At 48.8% G+C, this 12,029-nt stretch overlaps 1 protein-coding gene across 1 annotated transcript in view; it reads right to left on the reverse strand.

The window, feature by feature from the left end:
- Positions 1-12,029, reverse strand: part of LOC144696780 (uncharacterized) — a 255,023-nt gene that overhangs the window by 26,385 nt on the left and 216,609 nt on the right. The window contains exon 39 of the mRNA XM_078568507.1: positions 8,383-8,421. Within this exon, the coding sequence (XP_078424633.1) occupies positions 8,383-8,421 (39 nt within the window). The remainder of the gene's footprint in view (positions 1-8,382; positions 8,422-12,029) is intronic.

A 12,029-nucleotide genomic window follows, 5' to 3' on the forward strand; every position in this document is an offset into this window, starting at 1 on the left:
GGGGGTGGTCGGGGGAGGGGGGGGGAGCGGAGCAATGTGGTGGGAAGGCCAAAAATCGGTTTTACACCATCGTGAAACCTGTTTGCAATTGTCTGCTCCACCCATCAATGGCAGACCGCATTTCCCGCCACCGCACATTGGGAATGTCATTTTAATACATTTGCAATAATTATAAAGCCTGCTCACCAGAACCATTCTCCCACAGCAAATTTACCGCCCATGTTGTCGTGACTTCAGAATGTCGTGCTTCACGACTGCCTTTAAAAGGTGTACAGCTGGCGATCTGAACTTCGAGGAGAATTCGGAGGTGAGTGCACACAACTTTGCGCAGCACTCATGAGTGTCACCCGTAGGACATCAAGGAAGAGGCACCGCGCATTCAGGGGGTACACAGGCAGGTCGCTTTTTCCTGGCTGGCTTTCAGTGTGATGCTGGGGCAAGGGCTCCAGTACGGGTTAGACCAGGAGCGGGTGGGTGCAAGGCAGCACAGACAGACTGCGTCAAGCATATGCCGAGGGGGGTTGGCGGGTGGCGAGGGAGGGGGTGAGGGAAGCGGCCATGCACTTAGAAAAGTTTCTCAAAAGTGAATATTCTTCCGCAGCTGAGACCATTCAGCTGCAGCTCCATTAACATGCTTGGAGAAGGGCCTCTGAAGCTTTTCTGCCCACTCAAGTAACACAAAAGCATGAAAGTGTCACCAAATGCTCCAGGATTTTTCACCCCTCGGGCACAGACTGCAAATTAATGTGTGTTTTGAGGAGCAGCAGAGGAATTGGCCGACTGGGAAAGTTGTCCAATCCCCTTGCGGAAGGTGGCCATGGCGCAGTCACTGGTGGAGGTGCTCAAAGCCCCTTGCAATGTCTTTATTCAGGTTTGGCCCAGTGTCCATTGTGGTTCAAGCTAACAGGGCAGCCTTGCAGTGTGGGTTAGGAGAATTCCTGTACCTGAGCTGAGAGCACAGCATGCAGTCCAGTGGGAAATGCTGCCGCCAATCGGTCAAATGGAGTGGGGAGGAGGAGAGTGCAATATACACTGACCATCCAAGTGGTGGCCAGCACTCTACTGCATGCGTGAAGGGGCCTTCAGACTTAACCAAGAGAGGTTCTTCGGACACATATGCTAACCCAGGTGTCTCTCTCTTTGACCCTGCAGCAGGAGAACATCAGAAACATGGAGCCTGGTGATTTAGCGGTATGCCTCATGGCTTACAGACCAGAGGAGAAGACAAAGAGAGTGGCAGAGGCGCCTGGCTTAGCAAAGGGAGGAGCAGCTCCCTCAAGATGAAGAGGTGGCAGGGTCTGCTGCGCACGTAGCTGAAGATCCACAGTCAGCCTCATAGGTGCCTCACTGGTCCCCGGGTCTATAGACGGTACCTGTCATTCCTGCAGATGACTGACATCCAGTGTCACCTAAGACTGCGCATGTCTAGGGAACTGGTCAGTCACCTCTGACACCTGCTGGAGTTGGTGTCATGGGGACATGGAGGGCATCCACTGCCAGTGGCTGTGAAAATGACCGCGGTGCTCAATTTTTACACTAGTGGCTCCTTCAAGGGCTCCACAGGTGACCAGTGCAGGATCTCACAAGCCTCCACACAGGTGTATCCAAGAGGTGACTGTGATGGCCATCTTTGCAAAGGCATAGGACTTTGTGCAGTTCGCCTGGGATCAGGAAAGCCAGGATGCAAGAGTGCTGGGATTTGCCCAGATTTCAGGTTTTTCACAGGTGCCATCCACTGCACTCACTTAGATCTCCATGGCAACAAGCAGTCAACTACGTCAACTGCCAGGGCTGAATGTTTAGCTGGTGTGTGACCACCACAATTGCATCCTGCAGGTCTGCACACGATTCCCAGGGACTGTCCACAACTCCTACATACTTAGCAGGTCTCAGATCCCCGACAGCTTCCAGGGTCCACAGAGGCTGCAGGGTTGGCTCCTCGGGGACAAGGGCTACCAAAGAGGACATGGCTGATGATGCCCGTGCGGTAGCCTCAGACTGCAGCAGAGAGACGGTGTGACGAGGCTCATGCTGCAACCTTGACTTTGGTGGAGCAAATGATAGACATTTTGAAAATGAGGTTCTGGTGCCTCGACAGGTCCGGTGGAGCACTGCAATACAGTCCCCAGAGGGTATCGCGCATCATCGTCACTTGCTGAGCTACAGAGCCTGGTGCTGTAAAGGGGAAGGACATGGCTGAGGAGGAGCTGCACATATCCTCCGGTGAGGAGGACATCAAAGGAGATGAAAATGATGAGGTCATTGAAGGTGATGGTGCTGGCGATGAGGCCATTGCACTGGCCAGACGAGGCAGGCGCGCTCAGGAGGCCCTTGTAGCTGCAAGATTCATGGAGGATGATGACGAGATTCAGTGAGGACAGTCCTGACATCCTCACCTTGCATCTGTGAAAGCCTGACTCCTGCCTGGCTGAGGGCAGCTCGCTTGCACTCTGTGATCAGGGTCATATCATGGAGGTGCAACTGTGAAACTTTAAATGCATCTGATCCTTTGTCAGCCTTCAGCACTTGACCCCCTTCAGGAACACAGCATCACTGGTCACAGATGCTGAAGTGATGGGGGCCAGCCCACATTAAAGGTGCTGAGAGCACACAGAGAGAATGATGGAACTCTGTGACACCTGTCCATGACATTCTGGCAGCAATGACAAGCACTATTGAGGTGCAGGCAGCAGTAATGTGTCCAGTGAGTGTGAAGCTGGGCCATCAGATTGGTCTGAAAGTTACACACTGCACAGGGAAGAGACCCTGGACTGAGACACCTGTCTTTATCTTGTGCAGGAACCAAGGTTTCACATCTGAGTGACACAAACTGCTCATCATAACAAGGAGCCATAGGCAGCAGCCAATCTTGGGGGTTTATTTACAATAGTGAACATTCAGTACAAGTGATTAACACCCATGCCCAGGCTGTGCAATAACAACTTCTTTACCTTCCTAACTCTGCTGCTACATCTTGGTGCTCCCTGGGTATCCACAGCGAGGTGGAGGCAACCTGCTGACTGCTACGCCCTGTCTGCGATGACCTTGGCGGGCATCCTCTGGAGGGCCGAGACTTGGAGGGCCCCGGCCTCCTTTTGTGGTCCTGCTGTGTGGCAGTAGCACCCCTCCTCAGCCTGTGGAGCTGGAGCTGCTGAGGTCACAGGAAGAGGGGATTTGGATGGGCTCGACACTCGTGACGTCACCTGGATGGATAGCCCTGGAGTGTGCACCTGCTGATCCTCCTCCCAATGGGTGCCCAAGGGCCGCTGGCTGACTCCTTGAGGAGAAGGGGTAACTAGAATGACATCGAGCTGCCCTTTCCCTTGTGCGTTGACACTGCTGGAGGCCAACTATGGCATCAGCGATGGAGTTCAGCTCGTGCAGCAGTGCAGGGCCAGTGTCTTGGACCAAGGTCTCCATGACAGCTGTCATCCTACCAGTGTTGACCTCAGTATGTTGGTATAGTGGCGCCATCACCTCAGAGCGAAGGTGGACTGACTCCTCCATCAAGCCTTACAACCTGAGGAGTGCAGCAGACATGCCTTCCTGATGTCCCCGAGTCCAGAGGCTCCTGATCTGACTTGGACTGAGCAAATTTCTGTCCTCCAGCAGTCCTCCGAGTGCCAGAAACCTGGGAAGTCCCTGTCACCGCCTGTTGTGGATCAGACAGTGCGATGTGCTGACCAGATTGTGAACTGGCAGTGAGTAAGATCTCTGTGCATGTGTGATGGGTTTGTAAGTGTGAGAGTTGAGAGTGAAGAGAAAAGTGACTTACCCTGGTGGAATGGAGGAGATCATTCATCCTTTTCTGGCACTGGGTGGCTGTCCTCTTCTGGAGGGTGTTAGTGTTCACCACTGCCACCATCTACCATGCTGAATTGGTGGCCTTGCTTGCTGGTCTTCACCCAGAGTGGGGTTAGAGGACTCAATAGTGGGCCTCCACACATCCAGTAGGTGCCCGAGAGAGGCGCCCATTGCGGCTGGCAGGTAAAACGTCCTTTTTCCCATCTGCTCCTGAACTTTGTGCAAATTTGGGACGATTTCACTCTTTGTATTTTATTTTTGTCATTTAGCTTATACATTTCCCTATCTCTGTAACTCCTCCAGCCTTACAAACCTTCAAGACCTCTGTGCTCTTCCAACTCTTGAGCATCCCGGATTTTTATTGCTCCATCATTGATGGCCGTGCCTTTAGCTGCCAACACCCTAAATTCTGGAATTCCCACCCTCCATTTCTGTGAAGACGCTCCCTAAATCCTACCCTTTTCACCAATCTTTTGGTCTCTGATCCTCATTTGTCCTTACATGGATTGGTGTCAGGTTTTCTTTGATAACTGTCTTGTGAAGAACCTTGGGACTTTTGCTATGTTAAAGGTGCTATATAAAAGCCATATTTCCTTCCTCAGTGACTGTCTCCATCTCCGACTTACCCCATGCGGATTTCAATTGAAGTTCCATCCCTCATGTTTCGAACCCACCCAGGTATCTCCGGGACATACAACGCTCCTCGGACTGCTGTTCTCGTCGCATTCTGAGATCCACACTCAGTGCCATGTGCCGCCATATGAACACACTCGACCTCTCCCTCCAGCAGCACCGCCGCACACTTTTTCTAAGCTGCGCGTGCCCCCAGTTTCATTTTATTCTTCGTCTCATCCAACACCTCAACAAGAAACTTTGTCTCTTTCTTTCAGGTGCAAAGGAACACAAGCTCCAACAACTCATCGACACCAACACCCATCCAGGACCCTCCACCCCTGCCCGTCCCTTTGTCCCTATCCCGTCTTCCAATCCCAGCCCCGGCCGTGTATGCACTATATCCCCTGACCTTCCCCTCTCCGATGCTGAACGTTCAGTGCTCAGCAAAGGACTTAGTTTCATACCCTTACGCCCTCATCTCAATGAATTTCGGGCTCAGCAAGATGCTGAATTCTTCTTCCGCCGCCTTCGTCTCTGTGCTCACTTCTTTGGGCAGGAGTCCTCTCCCCGTTCAATGGATCCTTTTACCCGCCTCCAATATTCTCCCTCCACCTGGACCCCTCCCTCTGGATCCTTACCTTCTCTTGATCTTTTCATTGAGAACTGTCGGTGTGACATTAGTCGTCTCAATTTCTCTGCTCCTCTCACCCACTCTAACCTGTCTCTCTCTGAACTTACTGCACTCCGTTCTCTCAGGTCCAACCCTGACATTGTCATCAAACCCGCTGACAAGGGTGGTGCTGTTGTTGTCTGGCGCACTGACCTCTACCTTGCAGAGGCTGAGGGTCAACTCGCAGACACTTCCTCCTACCTCCCCCTGCACCATGACCCCACCACTGAACATCAAGCCATTGTTTCCAGGACTGTTACTGACCTCATCTCCTCTGGAGATCTTCCTTCCACAGCTTCCAACCTCATAGTCTCCCAACCTCGGACGGCCCGCTTCTACCTCCTACCCAAAATCTACAAACAGGACTGTCCCGGCAGACCGATCGTGTCAGCCTGCTCCTGCCCCACGGAACTCATTTCTTGCTATCTTGACTCCATTCTCTCTCCCCTTGTCCAGTCCCTTCCCACCTACATCCGTGATTCCTCTGACACCCTACATCATATCAACAATTTCCAGTTCCCTGGCCCCAACCGCCTCCTCTTCACCATGGACGTCCAATCCCTCTACACCTCCATCCCCACCGGGATGGTCTAATGGCTCTTCGCTTCTTCCTCGAACAGAGGCCCGAACAATCCCCATCCACCACTACTCTCCTCCATCTGGCTGAACTTGTTCTCACACTGAACAATTTCTCCTTAAACTCCTCTCACTTCCTCCAAATAAAAGGTGTGGCTATGGGTACCCGCATGGGCCCCAGTTATGCCTGTCTCTTTATGGGGTATGTGGAACATTCCTTGTTCCAGTCCCACTCCGGCCCCCTCCCACAAGTCTTTCTCCGGTACATCGATGATTGCTTCGGTGCTGCTTCATGCTCTCGTCTGGACCTGGAAAAATTTATTAATTTTGCTTCCAATTTCCACCCCTCCATCATTTTCACATGATCCATCTCTGACACTTCCCTTCCCTTCCTTGATCTCTCTGTATCAATTTCTGGTGATAGACTGTCCACCAATATCCATTACAAGCCTACCGACTCCCACAGCTATCTCGACTACAGCTCCTCACACCCCGCTTCCTGTAAGGACTCCATCCCATTCTCTCAGTTCCTTCGCCTCCGTTGCATCTGTTCTGATGAAGCCACTTTCAAAAACAGTTCCTCTGACATGTCTTCCTTCTTCCTTAACCGAGGTTTTCCACCCACGGTGGTTGACAGGGCCCTCAACTGTGTCCGGCCCATCTCCCGCGCATCCACCCTCACACCTGACTCTTCCTCCCAGAAACATGATAGGGTCCCCCTTGTCCTCACTTATCACCCCACCAGCCTCCGCATTCAAAGGATCATCCTCTGCCATTTCCGCCAACTCCAGCATGATGCCACCACCAAACACATCTTCGCTTCACCCCCCCAGCGGCATTCCGCAGGGATCGTTCCCTCCGGGACACCCTGGTCCACTCCTCCATCACCCCCTATACCTCAAACCCCTCCCATGGCACATTCCCATGCAAGCGCAGAAGGTGCAACACCTGCCCCTTTACTTCTCCCCTCCTCACCGTCCAAGGGCCCAAACATTCCTTTCAAGTGAAGCAGCATTTCACTTGCACTTCCCTCAATTTAATCTACTGCATTTGTTGCTCCCAATGCGGTTTCCTCTACATTGGAGAGACCAAACGCAGACTGGGTGACCGCTTTGTATCTGTACCTTGCTTGTCCTGCTTTTACCCTTAATTGGTACATTTCGTAGATAATATCACCACCTTCAACACCTCTTTGTCCTTTTGTCTATGACATCTTTTGGTTATCTCCACCTATCACTGGCCCTCTATCCAGCTCTACCCTCCCCCGCCCCTCTTAAACCAGCTTATATTTCACACCTTCGGTCTGTCCGCAAGCATGACCCAGACCTCCCTGTCACTTGTCATTTCAACACTCCACCCTGCTCTCATGCCCACATGTCCATCCTTGGCCTGCTGCATTGTTCCAGTGAAGCTCAACGCAAACTGGAGGAACAGCACCTCATCTTCCGACTAGGCACTTTACAGCCTTCCGGACTGAATATTGAGTTCAACAATTTTAGATCATGAACTCTCTCCTCCATTCCCACCCCCTTTCCGATCCCCCCGCCTTTTTTTCCAATAATTTATATAGATTTTTCTTTTCCCACCTATTTCCATTATTTTTAAATGTATTTCCATTCATTGTTTTATCTCTACCTTTTAGCCTATTTCGATCCCTTCACCCCACCCCACCCCCACTAGGGCTATCTGTACCTTGCTTGTCCTGCTTTTACCCTTAATTGGTACATTTCGTAGATAATATCACCACCTTCAACACCTCTTTGTCCTTTTGTCTATGACATCTTTTGGTTATCTCCACCTATCACTGGCCCTCTATCCAGCTCTACCCTCCCCCCCCCCTCTTAAACCAGCTTATATTTCACCTCTTTTCTATTTTTACTTAGTTCTGTTGAAGAGTCATACGGACTCGAAACATTAACTGTGTTCCTCTCCGCAGATGCTGCCAGACCTGCTGAGTTTTTCCAGGTATTTTTATTTTTGTTTTCTATATAAATGCAAGTTGTGTACATTTAAAAGGGAAGCAGATAGATGAGAAAAAAGGGATATTGAAGGCACAGTGAGTTAGGAGGATGAGCAGTAGTTAATCAACTGTGGTTCAGTGATAGTAAACTCCTCTCTGAAAACCACCAGAAAGTCAACACTGAATTTTCTAATGTCACAGGAGTGAAGTATTCGCAATCCACTGATATCAGATCGTTGCCCGAGATTAGGAGCTTCAAATAACCCTGAGGCTCTTTTAATGTTAGTGCATTCAATCAGGTGCTGCTGAGTGTTAGTGTATTGGATCCCACCTCCCTTATTTTACACTGGCAGTTACAGAATCCCACCCAGACTGATAACCTTAAAGTCTGTTTTTCACCAAATTGACAGCTTCATTCAAGTAAATATCATGTTCAGGCTGGACTACATACAGTCCTGGTTATAGTACCATAGAGGAACCATCCAAATTCGAGCAGTGCAGAGGTGAGTAAAGAGGTTGATCTCTGATATTCGAGATGGAGATATGAGCAGATGGCCAGATGGGCACTAGCTATTCAGTTTTTAATAGATATATGACTGAGAGGATTCTCCAGACGTATTCATGATACCTAACGTGATAGAGAATATGAGGTGAACCAATATCACAGGGCAGCAGGACAAGAGGGTATAAGATTGTTGCAGCTAGTTTGAGAATTGCTACAATAATGATAAAAAAAGGAGGCTGACAAATCACGTACCTGTTGGTAGACTGAAGGAAACTTGTTGATGATTTGCTCCTGAAACATCAATGAAAGCCATGTTAGAAACAGGCTCTGTGAGGGGAAGGGGAAGGAGAGACTCCATTAGCTTATTTAGTCCGCACATCCTTTGATCTCTGGACCTATCTTTAGAGCTCTCCTGAAGTAATAGGGAGGATTTTGGAGTGTTTCTGCTGACCCCAATCCCTAAAATAATGGGTGCACTTTCTGCGTGTGGCATTCTATTGTCCTATTTGGAAAGAGTACAGTCAGGAGAATAGTGGGGGTTTGGGGAAAATCAGTGACGCTCCATCCCTTGTAAGCTCTTGGTTTGCCTCAATGTAGTAAGAACACATTGTACAAATACTGAAAAAGAAACCCAGTCCCTTTACTGGTCAGCTTTTAATTAAAACATTAATTTCAATTTTTTTTTATCTTCAAGTTGCTACTTCTCCATCATGGCTTAATGATTGTAAGGAATTCCTCATTGGAATTTATTTGGTCAACTTTCACACGTGAGGAGAAGAAACAATTAGTCAAGGTTGTAAAGTATAATGAGAAAAGGTTAATGAGTAACCTGATGGTAAAGGATCCTCTGTAGGAAGGACTTGTGGCACAGTGGTAGCGTACCTACATCTGGGTCAGAAGCTCTGATTCAAGTCCTACTTCAGGACTTGATGACCAAGGAAGGTTGATTATCTGTCTGTAAATCCTTCTAATTCTCCTGATGGCAGGTGCTAACAGCGGGAGAGTTTTCTGGTCAGCCATACTGCAGAAGGCAACAGCAAACCACTGTAGTATTTTGCCAAGCATAATCGTAGACCAAATCAATGGAAGTGCGTGGTTGGTAATGGCCTCTTAGGGCATGATACCTGAAAGAGGAGGAGGAGGACAGGATCCTATGGGGAAGAGTGATCACTATATGATAAAATTTCATATGGAGTTTGAGAATGGTGTCTGAAGCTGGGGTTTTAAACTTAAACAATGCCAATGATGTGTGAGCAGTGAGTTGACTGAAGCAGACTGGGAAATTAGATTAAAAGATAAGAGCGTGCATAAACAATGGCAAATATTGAAAGAAATAATTCTCAACAAATATACATTCCCATGAAGAATAAAGACTCCACAGGAAATGTGGTCCTGTCATGGTTAACTAGAGAATTTAAGGATAGCATTAGGTTAAAAGAGCAGGCTCACAATCTTGTCAAAATGTAGAAGAAGGCTGAGGATTGGGAGGCACAGGGTTCTGAAAATCAACAAAAGATGACCAAGGAATTGAAGTGAGAGAAAATAGAATGAGAGTAAACAAGCAAGAAATATAAAGATAAATTGTCAAAGTCGTAAAAGGGAGGCAGTTAGGATGAGAATATGAGGAATTTAATCTTATATTTTAGAGGTATTATCTCGACAATATCAGAATATCACAGAATGAGGAATAAAACTGGACAGACCATCCAGCCTCAACCTAGGCACCGGAAGCGACAATGGCACACCCAGCCCTGTCTATAAATCCTCCTTACTAATATCGGGGGGCTTGTCCCAAAATTTGGAGAGCTGTCCCATCGACTAGTCAAGCAACAGCCTGACATAGTTATATTCACCAAATCATACCTTACAAACAATGTCCCAGACAACACCATCACTGTTTCTGGGTATGTCCTGTCCCACTGGCAGGACAAATCCACTAGAGGTGGCAGCAGAGTGGTATACAGTCAGGAGGGAGTCCTCAACATTGACTCCAGACCCCATGAAGTCTCATGGCAACAGGTCAAACATGGGCAAGAAAAACGCCTCCTGATTATCACCTATCGTCCTCCCTCAGGTGAGGAATCAGTGCTCCTGCAAGTTGAACACCAACTGGAAGAAGCACTGAGGGTGGCAAGGGCACAGAATGCACTCTAGGTGGGGTGCTTCAATGCCCACTCCCAAGAGTGGCTTTGAAGCATCACTACTGACTGAGCTGGCTGAGTCCTAAGTGACATAGCTGCTAGACTGGGTCTGTGGCAGATGGTGAGGGAACCAACGAGAGAGAAAAACCTTCTATACCTTGTCTACATCAATTTCCCTGTTGCAGATACATCTGTCCGTGACAATATCGGTAAGAGTGACCACCGCAAAGTCCTTGTGAAGTCCCATGTTCACACTGAGGATACCCTCCATCGTGTTGTGTGGCACTACCACTGTGCTAAATGGGATGCATTGTGAACAGATCTAGCAGCTCAAAATTGGGCATGCATGAGGCGCTGTGGGCCATCAGCAGCAGCAGAATTGTATTCAACCACAATCTATAACCTCATGGCCCAGCAAACCCCCCACTCTACCATTACAATCAAGCCAAGGGATCAACCCTGGTTCAATGAAGAGTGTAAGTGGGCATGCCAGGAGCAGCACCAGGCACACCTAAAAATGAGGTGGCAACCAGGTGAAGTTAAAACACAGGACTATGTGCATGCTAAACAGTGTAAGCAGCATGCGATAGAGCTAAGCAATCCCACAACCAATGAACCAGATCAAAGCTCTGCAGTCCTGTCACGTCCAGTCATGAATGGTGGCGGACAATTAAACAACTAACAGGAGGAGGAGACTCTACAAATATCCCCATCCTTAATGATGGGGGAGCCCAGCACATGTGCAAAAGGCAAGGTTGAAGTATTTGCCACCATCTTCAGCCAGATGTGCCATGTGGATGATCCATCTCGGTCTTCTCCAGAGAACCCCAGCATCACAGATGCCAATCTTCAGCCAATTCAATTCACTCGACATGATGTCAAGAAATGGCTGAAGGCACTGGATACTGCAAAGGCTTTGGGCCCTGACACTGTTCCTGCAATAGTACTGAAGACTTGTGCTCCAGAACTAGCCTCCCTTCAGCCAAGCAGTTCCAGTAGAGTTTACAGCTTTGACAATGTGGAAAATTGCCCAGGTTTGTCCTGTCCACAAAAAACAGGGCAAATCCAACCTGGCCAATTACCATCCCATCAGTCTACTCTCGATCATCAGCAAAATGATGGAAGGGATTGTTGACAGTGCTATCAAGTGGCACTTTCAAAGCAATAACCTATGCATTGATGTTCAGTTTGGGTTCTGCCAGGGCCACCCAGCTCCTGACCTCATTACAGCCTTGATCCAAACATGGACAAGAGCTGAACTCCAGAGGTGAGGTGAATGTGACGACAAGACTGCATTTGACTGAGTGTGGCATCAAGGAGCCCTAGCAAAATTGAAGTCAATGGGAATCAGGGGAAAACTCTCCACTGGTTGGAGTCATACCCAGCACAAAGGAAGATGGTTGTGGTTGTGGAGACAATCATCTCAGTTCCAGGACATCACTGCAGGAGTTCCTCAGGGTAGTGTCCTAGGCCCAACCATCTTCAGCTGTTTCATCAATGACCTTCCTTCCATCATAAGGTCAGAAGTGGGATGCTCGCTGATTGCACAATGTTCAGCACCATTCGTGGCTCCTCAGATAATGAAACAGTCCATGTCCAAATGCAACAAGGACTGGACAATATCCAGGCTTGGGCTGATAAGTGGTGGCTAACATTTGTACCACCTAAATGCCAGGTAATGATTATCTCCAACAAAGTGAGAAACTCACCATTGGTTCTTGACATTCAATGGCATTACCATCACTGAATCCCCCACTA

The sequence above is a fragment of the Cetorhinus maximus genome, chromosome 22, assembly GCF_964194155.1.
Source record: "Cetorhinus maximus chromosome 22, sCetMax3.hap1.1, whole genome shotgun sequence".
NCBI lineage: Eukaryota > Metazoa > Chordata > Chondrichthyes > Lamniformes > Cetorhinidae > Cetorhinus > Cetorhinus maximus.